The sequence below is a fragment of the Cyprinus carpio genome, chromosome B16 (assembly GCF_018340385.1).
Source record: "Cyprinus carpio isolate SPL01 chromosome B16, ASM1834038v1, whole genome shotgun sequence".
NCBI classification, from domain to species: Eukaryota; Metazoa; Chordata; class Actinopteri; order Cypriniformes; family Cyprinidae; genus Cyprinus; species Cyprinus carpio.
In genome coordinates this window covers 25318823-25341794 of record NC_056612.1, presented here as the reverse complement: position 1 = coordinate 25341794, position 22972 = coordinate 25318823, and the positions used below count along the sequence as shown (strand labels likewise).

Here is a 22972-nt window from a genome sequence, read left to right as displayed (position 1 = left end):
TGTATGGTTTGTTATTTTAGGACAGCAGTTGGCTGAGATACAACTATTTGAAAATCTGGAATCTGAGTGTTCAAAAAAATCATGATGTTGAGAAAATTGCCTTTAAAGTTGTGCAAATGAAGTTCTTAGCAATGCATATTACTAATCAAAATCACATGTTGATATATTTACAGTAGAACATTTACAAAATATCTTCATGGAACATGATCTTTACTTAATATCCTAATAATTTTTGGCATAAAAGTAAAATCTATTATTTTGACCCATACAATGTATCATTGGCTATTGCTACAAATATACCCCAGTGACTTAAGACTGGTTTTGTAATCCAGGGTCATATATAATAATAATAATAATAAAAAAACATACAGTACTGTTCAAAAGTTTGGATTAATTAACATTAATTAACATTTGGATTAATTAACATTAATTCACACTATTTCATCAAAATACAGTAAAAACAGTAATATTATAAAATATTTTCTATTTAAATATATATTAAATGTAAAATTATTTGTGATGCAAAGCTGGATTTTCCGCATCATTACTCCAGTCTTTAGTGTCACAATTATCAGTGCTGAATACTGTTGTGCTGCTTAATATTTAAGTGGAATTAAATATATTTTCTAGTTTAAAACAATTTATTTAAAATAGATATCTCATGTGACAAGTCTTTCCTGTTGCTTTTGATCAGTTGAATGCATAATTGCTGAATAAAAGTATTCATTTTCTTTAAAAAAAAAAAAAAAAAGTTTTGCTTTAATGTCCTAGATGAGCTGGCACAGTCCCTGTCTTCCCGTGTGTTGTGTTGGATCATGACGAGGCCTGAAAATCTTTTGAAAAAACTCCAGCATGTTGGAGCCCCTGGGCTAAACACTGAAACCAGGTTCTGTACATGAGCTGGCAGAGCTCCGATCGCAGCTGTACTAGAAGAACATCTGGGCCTTTCAGTACATCCATGCCCACCACCTCCAGCACGCCGCTGACGACACGTTTGTCGTGATGGAAAACTTGAGTTACCTGCACTCCCAGCATGACAGAGAGAAGGTTCCGGCCGTTCGTCCGTCAGGGTCACACGAGCGGAGGAGCCGGATACGTTCTGAGCCGAGAGTCCCTCAGGAGATTTGTGCAAGGCTTCAGTTCGGGACGCTGTGAGCATTTCAGCTCCGTGGAGGACATGGCCTTGGGCAGGTGCATGTAGACCATGGGAGTGAAGGCCGGGGATTCAAGAGATCCGATTCAACGGGAAACATTTAATCCCTTTAGACCGGAAAATCAGCTCATTCCCCCGGAGAATGGAAAACAGGTCTGGGGCTACAGTTTCTACAAACCCAGAGGGGTGAGTGCCAGTTTCTCATTGAAAATATGTGTGGGTCAGTTAACCCTAAGCTCTGTCCTTGATTACGGTTGCTAAGACATTCAATAGGAATGAACTGGAGATTTACGCGATTTACGCACATTTTGAGTTAAATTTGATATTATTAAGTATTATTATTATTATTATTATTGACATTATTATTATTTAGGCTTTGTGAAATTGCTCGATTTTATAAATTTAATTATGCAATATTGTGATTAAAACCCGCTGATACTGTGAATCAGAAAAATTATTACAGTTATTATATAATATACAGTTATTATATTAACTAAAACTAAATTTATACAATAAACATTAACTGCAATAAAACAAAATCAGATGGTTGACAAATGGAATATTTCTTATTTTTATTTAGTTTAACTTCAATATATTTAGTTTAACTGAATATACACACACAGACACACACACACACTAAAATAATACTAAAAATGAAAAAAACAAACAACTAAATTATTAAAATGAAAATGTACAAATAAAAACTAATTCAAAATATTAACAAAAGCTATAATAGTATCTCATTGATATTGAAATATTGAATGTCAAATTCAGTTTCAATCTACCCTAACATACAGATATTACATCAGAAAACATGTTTTATCCAGTTTGATAAAATCCCACCCTACATTTTATTCTTGTTGAATATATTGTTTCACTCAGAAATGCATCATTTTACAGAAAATAGTTTGCATACATTGTTTCATGTTGAAATTTAAGTGTTTAACATAAAAGTTGTTTTTTTGATACAGCATAAACACTTACTTGCATTAAAATGACTGATTTTTAAATGTAAATGCATATTTTTTTAATTTGATTATTTTAACTATAATTTCAGTTAGTCAGAACTACATTTTACAATGACAATTAAAAACAAATGTTTTTCTGCTTTTTTTTTTAAAGTAATATTGTTTTTTTTCTCTCAGCAGCATAATAGAGCAGTATGTTCATGCTAGAATATAAAAATTTTAATAATTGTAAATATTAAAAATAAGAATCATATATGTATATAGGAGTTGTGTACATTATAGTTTGACTTGTGCATAATGACGCTTTTGCATCGTCTAAGATTACTCAAAACAATGATGATGAATCTGTTTTTAATGATTTTTCTCTTTCTCCAGGGTCCTGACTGACCTCGTTTCATTACACGCGGCCAGCAGACATGTACATGCTGCAGTATTTCACACATCACCTGCCACCATTCAGATACATGTACAGATTCAATGCTAATCATGAACAAAACAGCACCAGTGAGTTAAAACCACAATACAAATACAACAGACAAACATAAAAAAAAAACTACAAAGACTAGTTTACATGAGAACATTTGATTTTAAAAGATTACAGACTGTTTTTCTGTTGGAATATTTCTTCATTTCCCACATCAAGAAATACTATTTTTACTTAAAATGATGCCTAAATATCAGAAATTCAGACATTTTCAATTGTGACTTAACCTTGTTTAAATACTTCTTATGGCCACTGTATATGCAAATAATGCATTTTTAGATTGTTCAAGTTTAGTTTTTTTTTTAAATGTTTATTATTTAAAATGTTGAATATTAAAAGCTTATGTGTATTTAAATAATAAAGAGCCCTTTTAGCTTTATGTCTTTTTTTAGTGTCAGGTTCAGTGCTCTAATGATACGACTTACATTTTCACACAGGATTTTCTGCAGGTCTGTTGAGTGTCAAACTGGTTTTTGTTGCCTTGGCAACCTCCAAACCAGAATTGAGCACATGAATTGGCTTTTGGATCAAAATACCATTTAACAATATACTCTCGACACGGACCGGGATCCAGAGGCTGTAGGCATCCCTCGTCTGACACAAGAGAGAGAAAAATTGATTTACAGGAAGTCAGAATTGCAGTTATTGTTTGTATCGTACCACTTTTGAGCGGCATTTACCTGCAGTAAAATCATGCTGTATGAGCAGCGGCGGCTCAGTCACGTATGTGTCCTGTTTGGGCCGATGCAATGACGTGAGAGAGAAATCTGGGAGGAGGTTCAGCTCGTCTCTTTCCAAATATGGTGCTATAGTGCCTATAATGTCAATGCCGTCTTCTTTGGGATCATAGTAGGGGAACAACTCTCCCAATGCACCTGGCTGATTGATTTAATTGAATAATGTTAAATATGTATATATTCATATGTGTTTATAACTACAGTACATAATGATAATTACAGATGGAAAGTTGACCAGTAACACTGACTGTTTTGTTTTTAGTAGTGCTGTCAAATGATTAATCGCATACAAAATAAATGTTTTTGTTTACATAATATGTGTGTATATATTGTGTATTTTTATTATGCATATATAAATACAAACACATGCATGTATATATTTAAGAAAAATATGTTATGTTTATATATTAAATATATTTATATATTATATATAAAATATAAGAATATGAATATATAAATGTATAAATGTAAATATTTTCAAAAAATATACTGTATGTGTGTGTATTTATATGCATAATAAATATACACAGTACACATACATATATAACGTAAGGAAAAACTTTAATTTTAGATGCGATTAATCATTTGACAGCACTATTTTTTTGTTTGTTTGTTTGTTTTGTACACCAAAACAGTCCTGCAGCTTAATGAAAAAAAAAAATTAATAAATACAAAATACTCCAAATACTGTAGTCTCTCTATTAACTTGAAGTCATTAAAACTGAATGCATAATAATTATTAGAAAAATGGTACTTAATTTTATAATAAAGAAATAATAATAATAAATGTACAATAAAAATGCCACACTGCAGAGCATTTATTATGTAATTTCAATTAAATAAGTGCTAGCATTTTCTCTGCAAATATCATGTAGTTTTTAGATCAAATATGGCTTTTAGATACATCATGTTTTTCAAAACTGATGCAAGTGTCAGTCTCAATAAATATAAAAACTAATAATAAAATATTAAAATGCAATATAAAAACTGCATGTGTAATAATAATTAGAAAAGTAATAGACTTATTAAATAAATGTCATTGCAAAACTTCTATTTTTATTTAAAGGCTTTTATTTTATTAAAATTATATTTCTATTCTAAATTCTAGAATTTTTAATTAAAAATAAAATTCTATTTTAATTATATGTTATAAATATGTCCAAAACATTGTTTTATTAATATGCTTTTAGATCAAATATTGCTTTTAGATACATCATGTTTTTAAAACTGAAGCAAGTGTCAGTCTCAATTAATATAAGACTAACAATAAAATCTGAAAAACTGCTTGGTAATAATTAGAAAAGTATTATTTTAAAATGATATTTTATATATATAAAATAAATGTCACTGCAGAACATCTATTTTTATTGAAGAGCTTTTATTTCATTAAAATTCTATTTCTATTCTAGAATTTTCTGTAATTTTAAAGTAAAAAATTAAATAAAATACTATTTCTTAATAAAATTAAAATTCTGTTTTATTAATATGCTCAAAACATCATATATAACTAATGCAGTCTTGTTGACTGAAGAGTGTGTGAGCTGACCTCGGAGGTAGTGCTGAATATCGATCCATCATTGTTCTCACAGATCTCTTGAAGCAGTTTACTTTCCACTTCTAGACCACAGAGACAAAAAACATGCATTTAATTCATGTGATCCTCTAGCTTAGGCAGGTCAAAGTCATGGGTTTGTTTTATGTTGGTAAAAAATTAATTAAATTATTAAACCATTTAATTTCAAACTGTTGCTTCATACCACTCATAATCCATAATAACGCTTCACACAACGAAAAAGTCTCTCACATCAAAATCTACACACATATTTGTTTAGAACAATTTTCAGGCTGTTTTCACTTGTAAACCGTGCATTTTCACTTGTGAATGATTCAGCGCCTATGCCTTATCCTGATTTCCACTTTTCCACTTCTTTTTGTCATGAAAACTTTTGACATTTGACTGCTATTTGATACATATATTAGGCCTTTTTTGCAAATCAGCAAACATACCAGGAAGCATTCTGAAGTCCTCTATGGAAAACACGTGGTCTTCGGTGGGCGGCGACGCTATTGAATTCAGCTCCTGCTTAAAATCATCATAGATGGGGTCGCTTTGATTCACCACCCCTATAGCCAACATGGTGATATTGGCTGAATGGGCCTCTCTGACCGCATCCTCCAGCTTCACCGTGTCCCGATGATCCGTCTGGCCATCTGTAATGACCACAGCCACTTTCTTCACACCGCGCCGAGCAAAGCGGAAGATCTCATTGGCCTTTCTGATGCCACTTCCTGTGTAAGTGCCCTCCCCAATGTAGGGCATCCTGCGCACGGCTTCTTTCACTTCATCACGACTTAAGTGCTCTTGTATGCTTGTGACCACCAGGTTAATGTGGCTGTAGAGAACCACACCGACACGCGTGACCTCCGGACTGACTGACGCGCGGTCGATCAAGGTGTTCACAAAGTCTTTAATGACCTCAAAGTTTTCGGGCCCGACGCTCTCAGAGCTGTCAATCACAAACACCAGCTCCAGAGGCCGTACTCTGCAGATCCGGCCACAGCCTGACAAATGAGAAGAAATCATTCCAGCCAAATCAGTTTTGGGGTGATTCACTACAAAGCAATCAAATTTAGCAAAAATATCTGCAATTTGAATACTTACCACAAATAGATCGGATTAAGCTGATTATTTCCTCTCTCTGCAAAATACATAAAAATCTCGTTATTGAAGCGCTCCATTTTTGTTTCACACTAGCTAGTGGTGTTATTGTAGTATTGTTTATATACTGTACTATGATTGTTCATTTATAGAATTAGCTTTTCATTTTTATATTTTCAGTTTTTATTTTGATTTTAATTTAAGTTCGAGTAATTTCGTTTATTTGCTTAATAAGCTTTAATCTATCATTACTTTACTAATTTAAGCAGTTAAACTTATTTGAGCAACATTTCTTATTTTTGTTTTTTTCGTAAATATTTTTATTTTGTTTAATTTTTTTTTTTGCACTAGAACAAATTACTTAAAAAAGTCCTAAATGAATTTTTTACTGACATCTGTGTACGTACCGTGATACCAGGTTCTCCTTTTCTTCCTGTATTACCCTGTGATTATAAAACACAATGTGCAGGTGTATTAAATGCAGTTAAATAATGCAGTGATGTGTCTTAAGCAATGCTTGAAATGATAAGCAATCATAATGTTTAAAGATTAAAAAGCAAGTCTCGCGTGAATGATTGATGATCAAATTTTCCTCCTCAGCTCTTCTCACCGGTGGTCCAGTAGCTCCTGGTTCTCCCTGGATTCCTCCGTCTCCTTTACGTCCTTGAGCTCCGGGTAACCCACGATCCCCCTACAACAGAGTAGTTACATCAAATGAGCTTTAAACTCACAGTTTTGGTCATGTTTTCAAGTCTGACGTGATGCAACATTTTTAATTGCATATAAGTGTATATACTGTAAGTGTTTTTGTAATGTTTTAGTTTCTTAAGTTGTGCAACATTTTTAATTGCATATAAGTGAGAAAGTAAAAGTCCTACAGGTATGGGACGATCCTTGTAATGCTTGCTGTACAAAATATAAATGCATGCTAGTAGTGGGTATATGACTCTCCTGACCTTCTGCCCCGGCAGACCCTCTCCGGGAAACCCTCGTGGCCCCTGTAAACCCTGATATCCAGGATCACCCTGTACGAAAACAAAATACATGTGAATTAAACAGTTTGAATATTTCACTGTTGTACATCACACTTTAATGTGTTTCTATGAATAATGTATCCTGTTGATTAGCCTCAGATCCCTGTTACCTTTGGTCCTTGTATGCCCTCTCCTGGTAATCCTGGAGGACCAGCTGGACCAGTCTGACCAATGGAGCCCTGCAGACCACAAAAACACCTCAGAACACACCCAAACACATCTAATGACACATTCAGCAGTGTATTATCCAATCATGGAGTGTTGATTGTGATATGCATACATGTATTCTATTTATATTTCCTACCTTTGGGCCCACTTGCCCAAGACCTGGTGCTCCAGCAGGCCCTTGGGAACCTGGAGGGCCTCGATCCCCCTGTGATAGAACATATCAATTCATCAAATGCTTTTTTTTTTATTTTTAAATAGTTACATTTTCTGAAGAAATTTGGTGTTAAGCAAGCACCTTACCTTTGGTCCAGGTAAACCTGTTCCCTCTGGACCAGACTCTCCTGTAAGACCTGGCAGACCTGGTTGCCCCTACAGATCACATGAGCGAGCGTAAATTATACTGTTATATTCCCAGTTGGTATGTCAGATTAAATACAGACTGTATAAATGTAACATTTGCATGAATAATATTCTTTGTAATGATATTTACAGGTGGGCCGGGATAGCCTTCTCCCTTCAGCCCTGGAGGTCCAATGGGTCCTCGTAACCCTATTTCACCCTAAAAAAAAAGACAAAATGCATTATCTTTATAAAAACAACAACAACAATACAGGTTTCTGTTAGGGCATCACTCTAACCTTCGGCCCTGCAATGCCTATCCCTGGTTCTCCGGCAGGACCTGGTGGACCAGCCGGCCCTGGATCTCCCTACAGGAAGATGAAGATGGTATTGAGATCTCCTGATCAATTACATACACATACTGTTAGCCCAAACAGTAGATAGAAGTTTATGCCACATTAAAAAATATGAATGCAATGGAAGTAAATTGGCCTACATTCTAGAGCACTCCAAAAAATAATGTGTTGGCTCATACACAAATAAAAAAAGACGAAACGGTTTGCATAAATTATTTTCATTCTAATTAGATTTTGTTCAAGGAACATACTACATTGAGTTAGAAGAACTTAATTTGTAACATAAACATATTTTTGAGTAAAAAAAAAAGTAAAAAAAAAATACTTAAGTTGTTCCAACAAATGGATTTGTGAGCCTGAAACCAATTTATCAGTCCAAATTCACAACTATCATATCATTTAGCATATATATTTAATGAACAATGTTACTTTACAATGTTACATACTGGTAAAAAAATTAAATAAATGTATAGCCTGAATGCACTGTAAGTTGCTTTGGATAAAAGTGTCTGCTAAATGCATAAATGTAATGTACTTTTGTCACTGGCATTAGTGAAGTCATTGCTAACAGAGCCGATAGTGATTACCTTCATGTAATCTACTCTTCAGCAAAAGAGTTACAACAAAAACTTCAACATCACAGAAACTCTTTTAAATGTCAAAAATGTCTTTCCCTTCACTGAAAAACACATAAAATGACACTTAATTTGAACATTTATTCTCCTTAGTCCCATTTATTCTCTACTCCTATGCAAAGCATACCCAATTTCCAGTTAACAAGACAATTTTATTGTTACTACAACTAAATTTTTTACGAAATTCAATTAACGCAGATATCTGAGTTTAAACACATAATATTAAGTTACTGTTATGATCAACAGAACTCATCAATGTTTGCAACTTAAGAAGTTTAAATGATTAGATTAGAATTTTTAACTTGAAACCATGCATTTATTTAAGTTGTGGTAAACAGACCCCCTGAATGATTTTTTAGAGGATTAAAAAGCAGAAATGTGCCTTAATTTTCATAAATTACTCAGTAAAAAATTGTCAATTTTTATTTTGTTTTATTTTTGATACAGCTTGTCTCAAACGTACCTTAGGTCCTGGTATGCCCCGTCCTGGAGGCCCAGAAACACCTGGAACTCCAACATTCCCTGGTTCTCCCTATTTTAAATGAAAGATACTGTAACTCAATAGATTTTAAATGAATACTGGCAATGACAGAGTCAAAGGTCTTGACGTGGTATTTTTTTTTTTGTAAATATGAATGGATTGTTTTCACCTTTGCCCCTGCTGGCCCAACTGGTCCCAATGGTCCTGGTTGGCCTTGGGAGCCCTTCTCCCCTCGAACCCCCTGTTAAAAAAGATTCAGCCTACTCAATATCTATCTGAAGGGATAGTTCACCCAAAAATGTGTGGTGCTGTCATGAATGCACATCGAAGACTGACATGAAAGAGATGAAATTGTTGAATAAAATTGTTATTTTTCTTTTCTTTGCACTTTAAAAGTATTCTTGTAACTTCAAAAATTACAGTTTAACCACTGATGCCAAATTCACTATTTTAACAATGTTCTTACTACCTTTCTGGGCCTTGATCGTGGTAGTGCCTTTGCTGTCTATGGAGGGTCAGAAAGCTCTCAGATTTCATCAAAAATATCATAATTTGTGTTGTGAAGATGAATGAAGGTCTTATGGGTATGGAACAACATGAGGGCGAGTAAGTAATGACAGAATTTTCATATTTCAGGTGAACTATCCCTTTAAAGTGAGATTGCCTCCCCTGTAGATCCTGTAATGTATACAATAATGTTTTAAGCTTCAGTTTTGCCTGAAGAATCAATAAAACACATCCATACATTACCTTCTCTCCAGGCAGGCCTCTTCCAGGAGGTCCATCTGATCCTCTGGGTCCTGGTATGCCTACATCACCCTAAAGTAAACAAGATAGTTTGCAGTATATTATAAGATATTGATTTTTTTTTTTTATGTAAAGCTATCCCTCACTAACATGCCATTAAGAACATTCTGACCTTTGCTCCAATGGCTCCATCTTCTCCCGGTACACCTGCCTCACCAGGTAAACCTCGTAATCCAGGTTCACCCTACGGCATCAGCCCATAAACACAACTCTGATTTCACTATTTGATACTTTATTATGTTCTTTCATGTCATGTAACAGCTTAGTTGAAATGACAACTCACTTTGGGTCCTGGTACTCCAATTCCTCTTTCTCCAGAGGCTCCACGTTCTCCAGGGAAACCCTGTTCTCCCTGAGAGGAAACAAAACGAAAACACAGATTCTAATATGCTGATTAGTTTTGTTAGATAGATAGATAGATAGATAGATAGATAGATAGACAGACAGACAGACAGACAGACATGGATTGATGGATGTTTGTATGGTGCAGTTTTACCTTTTGTCCTGTGAGTCCTATCCCAGGATTCCCTCTTTGACCAATAGGACCAGCTGGTCCCTGATTCCCCTTTAGATATAAAGATACGGGTTACAATTAGAAAAGGAAAAGAAGGGTCTTCTGGTGGTTCATCAGAAATTTATAGTGGTTACTAGTGTCTTCTGGGTGATTTCTAGGATATTTCTAGTGGTTGCTTGGGTCTTTTTGGGTGGCTAGCTGGACATTTCTAGTAGGTTTTCTAGTAGTTGCAAATGGCTTTATTTGCATGTTTCCATTCATTTAGAAAAGTAATAGCACACTTCTTCCAGCAAGCTGCATGATTTCAGGTATCATTTGTGTCTGTTGCACAAACCATGCATGTTGTTTAGGATTTAATCAGATGATGCATGATTGTGTCAGCTACTGTAGCACCACTAGTACAGCAATATTGGTATCAAAATGCAAAACCAGGAAAATAACAAATACTTTCTCTCCTTGAATCCCTCTGCCAGGCACTCCTATTGGTCCAGGTGATCCAGGAGGTCCTGCATCGCCCTACAAGGATGCATTCAGGTGCCAAATTAAATGCATAATGGGCTTTTACATAGACAAGTAAGGTCTCACATAACTGTGACATACCTTTGCACCTTTAATTCCATAACCTGGGGGTCCACGTCCACCTGTAGCACCGACATATCCGCGGTCACCCTAAAACACAAACATAAAAACACAATCAAAAGGGATATATAAAAGTCTTTGTTCACATGACCATTAAACAGAAATAGTAACACAGAGGTCTGAGCTTAAGCATAAAGGTACTTTATTGGCATCACTGGTTCCATGGAGATCCTTTAACATACATGTAATGTTTCCATTCCACAAAAGGCTCCTTATAATAGAAAAAGGTTCTTCAGATTATTCAAATGTTCTACAACTAAAGCTGCTCACCTTGTGCCCAGGAAGACCTTCACCTGGAGCTCCTGGGTTCCCCTGTGCTCCTGGTAAACCTGGAGGACCTTCATTGATGCATGTATCATTACATCATTATAATCTATAGATGCATGTTTAAAAGTCATTTAAGCTGTTTTTACTTACAGATTGGCCTGGCTGACCTATGCCGACTTGACCAGGAAGACCTGGTGTTCCTGGGTTCCCTTTGTCTCCCTAGAACAACCACAACACAAGTATGTTTAAGAGATCTCAAAATCTGAATAAAATACACTGCATGTACTGTAGGTTCTTACACTAAATCTTCTGGAACAAGAAAGTATCCCATTATATATTATTTTGGCTATTGATAAAAGCCTCCAAGTCAAAACATCACATAGAAAAGAAGAAATTGGGAATTATATCTCTTATACATTATATCTCTTATATATTATCTCTTATAATAAATGTATTTTATTCCTGTGATGCAAAGCTGAATTTTACTCCAGTTTTCAGTGTCACATGATCCTTTAGAAATCATTCTAATATGCTGATTTGCTTCTAAAGAAACAATTACTATTATCCTGAATATTGAAAACAGTTGTGGTCTGTAACATTTTATTGGAAATTGTGATACGTTTTTTCAAAATGTTTTGATGAATAGAAAGTTTGAAGAACAGCATTTATTTGAAAATGGAAATCTTTTGTAACATTATACGTATAGATCAATTCAATGCATCCTTTTCGAAATAAAAGTATTAATTTATTTTAAAAGTCCTGAGAAGTTTACCTTTGGACCAGGAAATCCGACTCCAGTATCTCCCGGTGGGCCAGATGCACCAATCGGCCCTCGATCACCCTAGAAACAATCTGAAGGTCAGTGATTCATTTGCATCTTCATATGAATTTGAAGTTCATGTAAATTTAAAGCTGATATATTTTCTGCTAAATCTCAGTCATCCTGGGTACATGTATCACTGCTACTTTTACTTTAATTCATCATATTCATAAGAACAGTCTACTATTATCATAAAGTATGGTGAAAGGGTTCAGTACATGTTTTCTCTCATGTATATTCCAACTGACATTTACAGAGCATAAAGGCACCCGTTGTGTCTAACAGTTAAGGGTTTTTTGCATTTGAATGTGCTATTATATATTTGTCAGGTTTTCAAGGCACTCTTTGTTAAAGATTCCTGGCCAAACACGAAAGGAAAAAGATCTGCATTTAAACCGACATGGAAACATCTCTAAAATGTCATTCTTTACCACCAGATCTCTGTCTCTATTTAAGTCACAAATACCAGTTATAGACATCTCACTGGCAAGTAAATGGAAAATATGATCCTACTTTAGGTCCTGCTTGACCCTCATGTCCCTGGTCTCCTGGAGGTCCTTTCAGACCCTGGTGAAACAATGAAGAAATAGGTTGAAATTTATGTTGAAATTTTACTAAAGGTATAGTTCAGCCAAAAAATTATGTAGATGACTTTGTTTCTTCATCTAAATAGATTTGGAAAATTTAGCATTCCATCACTTGCTCACTTATAGATCCTCTGCAGTGAATGGGTGCCGTCAGAAGGAGAGTCCAAAACAGCTGATAAAAACATCACAATAATCCACAAGTAATCCACACCACTCCAGTCCATCAATTAATATCTTGTGAAACTAAAAGTTGTGTGTTTGTAAGAAACAAATCCATCGTTAAGATATTTTAACTGCTAAACTTTTGTTTCTGGCTAAATAGTATATAACTCCATAATTTATAACACTAAAACATTTGTGCTTGTAAACAGTGCTTTGAAGTTAAAAATGCCTTGATGGATTTATTTCGTACAAATACACAGCTTTTCACTTCACAAGACATTAACTGATGGACTGGAGTTCTGTGGATTACTTGTGGATCACTGTGATGTTTTTATCAGCTGTTTGGACTCTCATTCTGCCGGCACCCATTCACTGCAGAGGATCCATTGGTGAGCAAGTGTTGTAATGCTAAATTTCTCCAAAGCCTTTGGATGAAGAGAAATCTTTGATGGCCTGAGGATGAGTAAATTTTCAGCAAATTTTCATTTTTGAATGAACTATTCCTTTTACAGTTCTTCAATCATATGCCTAGATGCAATAAATGCTAATAATAAAACATAAGATTATATGGCATTTTTAGGCTGCTAGATGCCTGCTAAAATGTACAGGTTTTGAGAGACCTATTCTGTCTCTTCACTAATCCCGCTGTACAAAGTCATCCTCAGAGAAAGAATAATATCCCGCAAGCCTGGATTCACTGCTTTACATGTGTACATTAGCATAGGATTACGAGCGATCTGCCGATCACATTCCATAAGTGCAGGGTGGGGAAACAGCCACGGACTGCCATGATCATCACATTTGTGATGAGACAACTTGTGATACAACTAAAACATTTTTAATTTTATATTTATAAATGTATATATAAAATGTATAAAGAGATTTTAGAGATTATGATATGTGTTGGCTGTTTTGAGCTTTAAAACTTTTGATTGTCAGCATCTCACTTACTCAACACTGCTGTTTATTTTTTTGGTACGTTTTAAGTTTAATTAAACTTAATATTCTTGTTTACAGATCAACTCTATCTAACAAAGATTTTTTTAGTAAATTAACACAATATGGCAGTTGGGTACTAAAATGTGTCAATTCTGCACTAGAACTGTTTATTTATAAATAGTGGCATAAAAAGTACTTATATTAATACACATTTCCGTCATGAAACTCTAGATGGCGCAGGCTGAAAGGTTCTAATTCAGTCAATCACATCATTATTCACACGCCGCAGCTCTTTGGTTTGTTATCGCATAAGCAGCCAATGAGCTCACTGCTCAACATTCAAATATTTGGCTAAGTTTGCTGTAGCAGTTGCAGCGCACTTCAGAAACCCTCCACCTCCCCAGCTCCACCTGTATAGATCTGCTACGGCATAATTTCATGTTTGTTACATGGGGGTTATTTCATATATATGTGGAGCAGCAGTATTTCCTACATGCTCACAGCAGCATGTCTGTGGATGTATTGCCAGTAATACTCGCAACAGCGTAGCAGATCTATTCCACCAAGACCAAACACATTAACATTGCCACATATATTACCATGCTAAACTCTCTGAGTTGTCATGACAGAACTGCAGTTATTTATTTTTTGAAAGCATTTATATAATATAATTGCACATATATGGACAAATAATGCAAGTATCATTTATTCATAATGTTAACAGTTATATTCTAAATGTCAAGAAACTTTTAAGAGCAACATTGATTAAAATTCATAAATACATAAATTCATTCAATGTGACTGTCTGTGAGATATGTCTTAATTAAATAAATAATTGATTATTTTTTACTATAATTTTTGGCTGCTCTTGCAAAATTTCCCCAAATTTATTTATTTAAATGTAATGGAAAAAAATATTTTGTCATTTAGAACATAAATACCAAAGAGAATTTTATGCCACCTTTACAAAGACTTCTCCAAAGGTTTACAGAATCAAATTAAATACTGGAATAATTGAATAAGTAACCCACAATATAAAAAACAGTGTATAATAATTTAGCTGAAACCTTCAGTGTGGCATATAATATGTCATGTAAATGGTAAATGTTTATACTGTGCCTGCTCTCCTCTGGGGCCCCTCGGCCCTGGAGGCCCTTCGGTGCCCTGAGAAATACAATAAAAACAATTTATTAATTATGTATTCTGTATATTAGAATATAAATATTTTAGGTCGGTACAGAAGACATACCTTATGTCCCTTTTGTCCTGGTGGTCCACAGTTACCTTGACCTCCCTAAAACATGACTCAAGTCTCAGTGATTGCATTGTGGAACAGAATGTGTAAGAACAGTGACAGTAACATTAATAATTCCAGTGAGAATATGAATTTTGCAATTCTATTATATGTGCACAATATTAATTTAGCATACACTACTGGTTAAAAGTTTGGAATAATTAAGATGTTTTTGAAAGAAGTCTCTTACGTTTACCAAAACTGCATTTATTTGATCAGAAATACAGAGAAAAAATATTAATATTGTAAAATATCTCAATTAAAAAAAAAAACTGATTATTAATTGAATATTTTAAACATAAACATTCAGAAATCACTCTAATTTGCTAATTTGGTTAATTTAAAATACTATATTTAAATAGAAAACAGAAAATAGTTTAACATTTGATTTTTTATTAAAAAATGCAGCCTTGGTGAGCATAAGATATTTTTAAAAACATAAAAAAAATCATAATAGTTTCTCTTAATAGTATTTTATAATTTTTTTATAATTATATCTCTTTCTGATCTGTAAGGATGTAACGATTCACTCAACTCAAGATTCGATTCGATTCACAATTTTTATTATTTTTTTAAACAAAATTATATTCAAGACAAATTATGAATTAAATGTGTCCTTTTATTATTGCTTGGACAAAATGCTGTATATTTCTTTGTATAGCATTTGCATATTATTGCTCATTTGTTGGTTTTGATTGCTTCTATTGTTCTCATTTGTAAGTCGCTTTGGATAAAAGCGCCTGCTAAATGACAAAATTTAAATACAATGTAAATGTAAATAACAAAACTAAATTTAAATTTAAATTTTAAAACCATCCCCAAATCAAATAAAATAAATCTCTTCATATAAACAAAATAAGGCTTTGTCTGTGCTCTTTCCATTTAAAATTAAAGGCAACCACTGCATTTTAATCATTATCCAAACGATGAAAGATGCTGCATACATGCAACACGAGCAGTTTTTAATCTAAATTAGATTGTATAAATAAGAAATTTTGAATCAAAAACAGAATGGTTTGACCAGTTTTGTGAAACTATACATAAAAATATCTGCATGAAACAGTGGCTGAGCTGAATGAGACGCAGATTCACTCTCTGCCAGCAGGTGGCGCTTAAAGCGTTTCCTTGATTTCTGCTGTAAACGAAGCAGTTTTGTTGTTTTTGGCTTTAATATGTTTTATGCTGAGGTTAGGTGATTTTAAATGTATTATATTTAGGCTTTATAAAGACAGTAAGTTCCCCTCAGACATGCATTCATATAAACTCCTACACCTAAATGAATCGCGATTTGTTTAGCATCTCAACCGATTTGAATCATCACATATTTGAATCGATTTTCAACCGCCTCAGAGTTAATCGTTACATCCCTACTGATCTGACATCATGAGTCATCAAGATCATTCTGAATGTAGCTGTTACTGAATTCACTGCAATAACATAAGTATATGTCAAATATAAAACTCTGAGGTTTTACCTTATCACCTTTGAACCCAGGTCTTCCCTGTGGATGAGGAACCAGGAACAGAAACAGTGTTGGTCAGAGAGTCATTGAAAACACACTCTATAAAGTGATTATATGAAGATGTGATGTACCTCTGGACCGTTGATTCCTGGAAGACCGGGTGCTCCTGTTTCCCCCTGTAAAACAGGTCAAATCAACTAGTCAACAACAGTAAACTACAGAACAAATAATCATAATTATGGGTAATTATTTCCACTCTCACCCTTGAGCCTTTTTGACCAGGTGCTCCTCTATAACCTTGCTCCCCTTTTTTACCCTAAACAAAATAGAGCTTTTCTCATGAATGACACTGATAAAGGAAAATGGCCTCAATTTGATCTCAGCGATACTCACAGGAGCTCCTGGAGGACCGCGTTCACCTCGCTCACACAAACACACCGGTGGCTGAGGACACTGCAGGGGGAATACAACCAACAGGTAGTTTTCAATCAGCATTTTTTTATTAATTCACCCAATAATGAACATTCTGTCATCATTTACTCACCCTCATGTCATTCCAATATTGTATGAGTTTCTTTCATCTGTTGAACACAAAAGAAGATATTTCGAATAATGTTGGTAACCAAACGTTTGATGTATCCATTGACTTTCATAGTAATTCTTCCCCTACTCAAGAAGTCAATGGGGACCAACAACTATTTGGTTTTTCAAAATATCGTCTTTTGTGTTCAAAATATGAAAGAAACTCATACAGGTTTGGAACGACATGAGGGTGAGTAAATGATGACAGAATTTACACATTTGGGTGAATTAGCCCTTTAAGAACGAATTTTTGGTATAATATGCTTTCTTTAATCAAGTCAAATATTTTTGATAGTCCAGTACTTACTTCATTCTTTGCAACTGTTTTCTGAGAAAAAATGAAAGGAGAAATAAAAATTAGAACACAAATCACAGTACCATAATGAATTCAGTTTATTGTCAAATCCTGTGCATGCACAGCATGGGAAACTTTGATGCATTTCTAAGAGGCCCGTATTGTGCGATCACAAACAGTGCTTGACATTTCATTAGCGGCAGTCCCTTCTGTGTTTCTGTGGAAAATCCCCCACACCCACTGATGTGTGAACCATGCCTCAGGACAGAAGACTGAACACTGGATCTCAAACCCTCACAAATCAAATCTAAATGCCCATTTTTCAGCTTCTATTATCTGACCCAAAATAACAGCAATATTTCCTGTAGGCTGGAATATAGAAATAGAAAGCAAGAGCTTGAATCAAAGCTGAATGAATGAGTGGCGTGTCAGCTGGAGTCCATGTGAAAAATGAGTGGGGGGTGTCTATGTGTATGCCAAGAGTTTCTTTGTATTTCTTTTTCTTTTTTTATTATTAAAACATGTGCTCTAGAGTATTAGTGGGCCATTTGTGTTTTTACTTGTATGTTTGTTAATTTCTACAGATAATTAAAATAAAATTGAAATAGAACTATATAACAAATGATATATGAATAACATATTTTAATAATAATTTGATATTAGATTTGTAATATTTTTTATTAATCTTAATAAGAATACATTTTCTGTTGCACAAGGTGATTTTGTATTATATATACAAATAATTTTATTGGATATTTTTTATTATATTTATAGAACTCATTAAACGATTTTTATATTAGATTTTTAATATTCTTAAACACTTTAATTATATTAAGTCATTATTTAATATCCTTTTAATTCAAAAGGTGATTATGTGTTTATATATATATATATATATATTAAGTCATTATTTAATATCCTTTTATTTATATATGTGTTTATGTGTTTATATTTTTATATGTGTGTTTTATTTGTATATTACATTTTTAATATTTTTTTATTGTAATTAATTTATATTAGCATACTCTGTTCTGTTGCACAAAGTGATAAAATCATGACTTCTTTTGATGCAAAATGCTGATGTATCTCAGTAGGGAATGAAGTGGCATGCAGGTCTTATTTTTATATTTTAATTTATTAAAAAGTATTAATTCCATTTCTCAATTGAGTATTGACCGTTTTTCTTTATTGTATAATTTAATTGTGCTGTCTGAATTCATCTTTTACTTTCCATTATATTTTTAATTGATCATTTATTTGTATTTATAATATGTCTGATGAGTCTGACAGATGAAGTGAATGTCTCACGAGCTGCTGCAGGAGTCGTTCCTCCAGTTTGGGGTCAGTGAGGCTGTGGAAGTACTGCTGCGCTGGGCTGCTCGCTATGACCCGCAGTTTGGCACTGTTCACATTGTCCTTTGCCAAGTTTGATAAGCCAATTGTGAAGATCTTAATGTTGTGGCCTTTGGCCTCAGAGACCGCCATCATGATGTCAGGATTCCGCGGATGGTCGATGCCGTCAGTCATGAGCAGAGCGACCCTCACACTTTGCTCCTTGGTCTCACTGGTGAAGAGCTGAGTGGCGTTGGATATGGCATATGTGGAGTACGTTCCCTGGCCGATGTAGATGGCACCTTCCAATCTGCTCAGGAAGACGTCAAGGTCCTGCCAGTCTCTGAAGTGTGGGTCGATATGGACTGAGCTGCTGTAGTAGATGAGTGCCATACGGGTTTTCAGATGCCAGTCAGACACCTGCATCTGTGCCACCCGCTTGCTGAAGGAGCGCACAAACGCTTTCTCTCGATCAAACAGAATGCCCTTCGCACTCTCTGAGCTGTCCAGGATGAATGCGATCTCCAGTGTGCATAATAACTCTGAAACCAGAAAAAAAACAAAACATAAACACAATTTATTGGTATTATTCAATTATGGTTCCACGAAGAACCTTTTCTATTGGACAAAACGTTCTTTATAGTGGAAAACGTTCTTCAGATTAAAAAATTAAATGTGACCCCGGACCACAAAACCAGTCTTAAGTCGCTGGGGTATATTTTTAGCAATATAGACAAAAGAACATTGTATGGGTCAAAATTATCCATTTTTCTTTTATGCCAGAAATCATTAGGATATTAGTCATGTTCCATGAAGATATTTTGTAAATTTCCTAATGTAAATATATCAAAACCTAGTTTTTGATTAGTAATATGCATTGCTAAGAATTCATTTGGACAACTTTAAAGGTGATTTTCTCAGTATTTTGATTTTTTTGCACCCTCAGATTCCAGATTTTCAGATAGTTATATCCTAATAAACCATACATCAATGGAAAGCTTATTTATTCAGCTCTCAGATTATGTATAAATCTCAATTTAGAAAAATTCACACTTAAGACAGGTTTTGTGGTCCAGGGTCACAAATGTAATTGAATTGTTCATTTAAATTCTATTCACTGAAAGGTTTTAGAGAAACAAAAATGGTTCTTCTGTGGGATTGCTTTGAAAAGCCTGACATATGTAATAATAGCCAGAATTTTTTTTTTTTTTTTTTTTTTTTTTTTTTTTTTTTTAATGGAACAGCTTTTAGTGAATCTTTAGACATAATAAAAAATAAATGCTTGTGTTTTAATGTGTTTGTTTTGAGTAGTGTGATATAAGAGAATATGGAGCTCTAAAGGAAGAAAAAACAGCTATTTTTTTCAGACAACCAAACTATGTAATATGATATTTATATGCTTAGTTATATGATCTAAAATAAGTTTCAAAATATATAATGCAATATAAAACAATTATGATTGAGAGATGAACAAAAAAGTTCCTCAAAAGCCTGATGATTGTATTTGATACTCACATTTATATATTTTTCTGGAAAAAAATAAATAAAAAAGGAGTAAGGATAATAAAGTAAACCTTAAGCTGTTTAAGTGTTCATCTTGCAATATTACTAAAGATATAAGAATTATTTGTATGTTTACTTTATAAAAATCAGTAAAAATTTCACAGCAAAAAGACAGGTGAAGTACAACCTGAAGGTGGAAGATTTTACAGTTATATTAAAACGCTTTTTACTTGTTCAAAGTATAAACTATCTAACAGAGACTTTATAGGGTTTAGAGTGATGGGGTACAAAAGTCTGAGACCCCTCGTGAAAATTATTTTATTTTGCCTTTTTTTTTTCTAATTCCCATCACAAGTTATATTACCATCATAACAATCTGAGAACAGTTTAGCATATCTGGTCTGTCTTGAGACTTTTGGACTTTTGCTGAAAAAAGGTATTTTAGTTACTCTTATTATTGTCTAGAAGAAACTGTTGAGGTAATAAAGATATCTAACATTCATTTTTTACATGCAATACTAAGCCAACACAATAAATGATACTCTGATACTGAATGAAACACTGATGCGTTTACCATTGTCCTGATTTGTGGTGAGGTTCAGTGATTCTCCAGACTGTCTTCTGTTCTGGCATCTGGCCGCAGATACAAGCAGCCAAAGCAGCAGGCACAGAAAAAACCCTTTGGCCATGATTTCATTCATATAGAACCTTAAAGACAATCAAAGAAAACTCTTTAAAATTTAAAATTACAAAGACCAACACAAGTAAATAAATAATTTTCTTATTTGATGAATATACACCTTTAATGTTAGAAGTTCAACCACAAGCTGGCCCTTGGACATTTTTGAACAAATGCAATAAAGTTTAATAAATCAGGTGATGAATCAGAATATGTGCCGCAAAACACTTTAAACAATGACATGCCTATTGTTTACAGATCAAAGACTAATAAAAATCTACAAATACATCATGCAATAAGGTCAGATGCAATGTCCAATTCTATGTTTACAGTAGTTTTGTCATATAATTCTGAAATGTTTTAAGCAGGTTATAATATCTAAAAATGAGTGAAACTAATATCAGCAATAAAACAAAGAAAAGATAAAGCACTTACCTTGCTTGTTTTGCATTTCTTGTTATTATAATCTTGGTAGTGTCTACTTTATGGTGTATATTGTATGGAGCACATTCTGTTCTGACGGACTTCAGTCCTGTGCTGAACAACAGCCCAACATTACAGTCCCAACAATCTGATGCCTGACTGAACACACACACACACACACACACACACACACACAGAAATACACGCCTTGAAGGAAGGACATGACTTAGCTATGGCTTAGATGATAGGATCTAATACAATGAATTACATTTATAGTACACCTGTTGTATTATAGTATAAAAATATAATAAATTAACCTTATTATGTATGTATTTAGGTAATGCAGTGTGACGTTGAACAGGAGTTAAGCAATGTAAACCCTCTACTCTTTTCTCATGTTTACGTGTTTTGGAGATGAATGCTGAGAGATTGTTTGGAGGACAATTCAATTTTCCCCAAAAGCTTCTGAGCCTTGACAACAATTCATATAAATGGAGGGCGCGTGAGTTATGTCTGGAAATGATGGAGGATCCTGATGTGTTGTTAATCTGATGTGTTGTGTTACTTTTTTTTTTAATAACATATTTCATTAATTACTCATCCTCATGTTCTTCCAAAACTTGCATGCATGTGCATTTTTGTGAAACAGAAATTATTATTATTATTATTCTTATTATTATTATGATTTAAATTACGTTATATACTATAATATATATATATATTATATATATATAATATATATATATAATATATATATATATGTGTGTGTGATTGTGTGTGTGTGATTGTGTGTATGATTGTGTGTGTGTGTGTGTGCGTGCGTGCGTGTGTATGATTGTGTGTGTGTGTGTGTGTGTGTGTGTGTGTGTGTGTTTTATAGCATGATGAAGTCATATAAAAACCTTCACTAATCACTAATTCCAAATAAGATATATTCCATATTAACATTATCATTAAACTTTGCATGACTAAACCTGTAGAGGGCAGTGAAGCTTTCATATCAAAATTTAAACTAGAGCTTCCACCACATAAGAAAAGATAAAGTTAAAATTATTATGAGATAATAAGTCATAGAACGTCATAATTATGAAGTTTTGAGAGAAAATCATTCTGAAATAAAAGGGCAAAATGGTCACAAAAAGTCAAAATTATGTCAGAAAGACATAATTGTGATATATAAATGTGACATTATGGCATTGTGATGTATAACATTATGTCTGACTATAACATTAAGTCATCATTTCTAAGTTTACATGAAAAGTCAAACTTATGAGATAATGGCATAAAAATGCAGTGACGACATAATTCGACTTTTCATGTCATAATGTTATTTGTTCTCAATATCTCACCTTTATCTAATTTTTTTTTTTTTTTAGATATTCTGACAAAATTTTGACGTTTTGATCTCAGAAGTGTGACTTTTCATGGCATAATTAAGATTTACCAGAGCATTGTTTTTGTGTGTATGTGGCGAAAATGGGTTTACTCATCTCTGTTTCACGTTTGATTGAATTTAATTTGTTTATCTTATGGAAGACTTATTAGGTTTAGTTCTCCAGCTGTATTAATATAATCCTCGTTCCTCTGGTAGTCGATGGAGTGAAAACGGAGTGGGACTTTTATTTTGTGTGTTTCTGTCACGTTGTGTTTACA

General features: G+C 33.6%; 1 protein-coding gene and 1 pseudogene across 1 annotated transcript; one reads left to right on the top strand and one right to left on the bottom strand.

The window, feature by feature from the left end:
* Positions 1–750: 750 nt before the first annotated feature.
* On the top strand, positions 751–2606 carry LOC109070984 (annotated as a pseudogene).
* Positions 2607–3003: 397 nt separating this feature from the next.
* Positions 3004–20922, bottom strand: col28a1b (collagen, type XXVIII, alpha 1b). The gene is made up of 34 exons (XM_042741710.1): positions 20792–20922; positions 18691–19256; positions 17395–17415; positions 16899–16958; positions 16768–16821; positions 16637–16681; positions 16518–16544; positions 14999–15043; positions 14869–14913; positions 12575–12628; positions 12014–12082; positions 11392–11460; positions 11245–11313; positions 10936–11004; positions 10783–10851; positions 10318–10386; positions 10105–10173; positions 9934–10005; positions 9765–9833; positions 9184–9255; positions 8997–9065; positions 7842–7910; positions 7694–7762; positions 7504–7572; positions 7340–7408; positions 7146–7214; positions 6958–7026; positions 6612–6692; positions 6409–6444; positions 6005–6041; positions 5350–5904; positions 4889–4959; positions 3286–3484; positions 3004–3199 (listed from the first exon to the last, which is right to left on the bottom strand). The coding sequence occupies exons 1-34, from the start codon at positions 20916–20918 to the stop codon at positions 3027–3029; spliced, it is 3375 nt and encodes a 1124-aa protein (XP_042597644.1). The 5' UTR covers positions 20919–20922; the 3' UTR covers positions 3004–3026.
* Positions 20923–22972: the final 2050 nt, after the last annotated feature.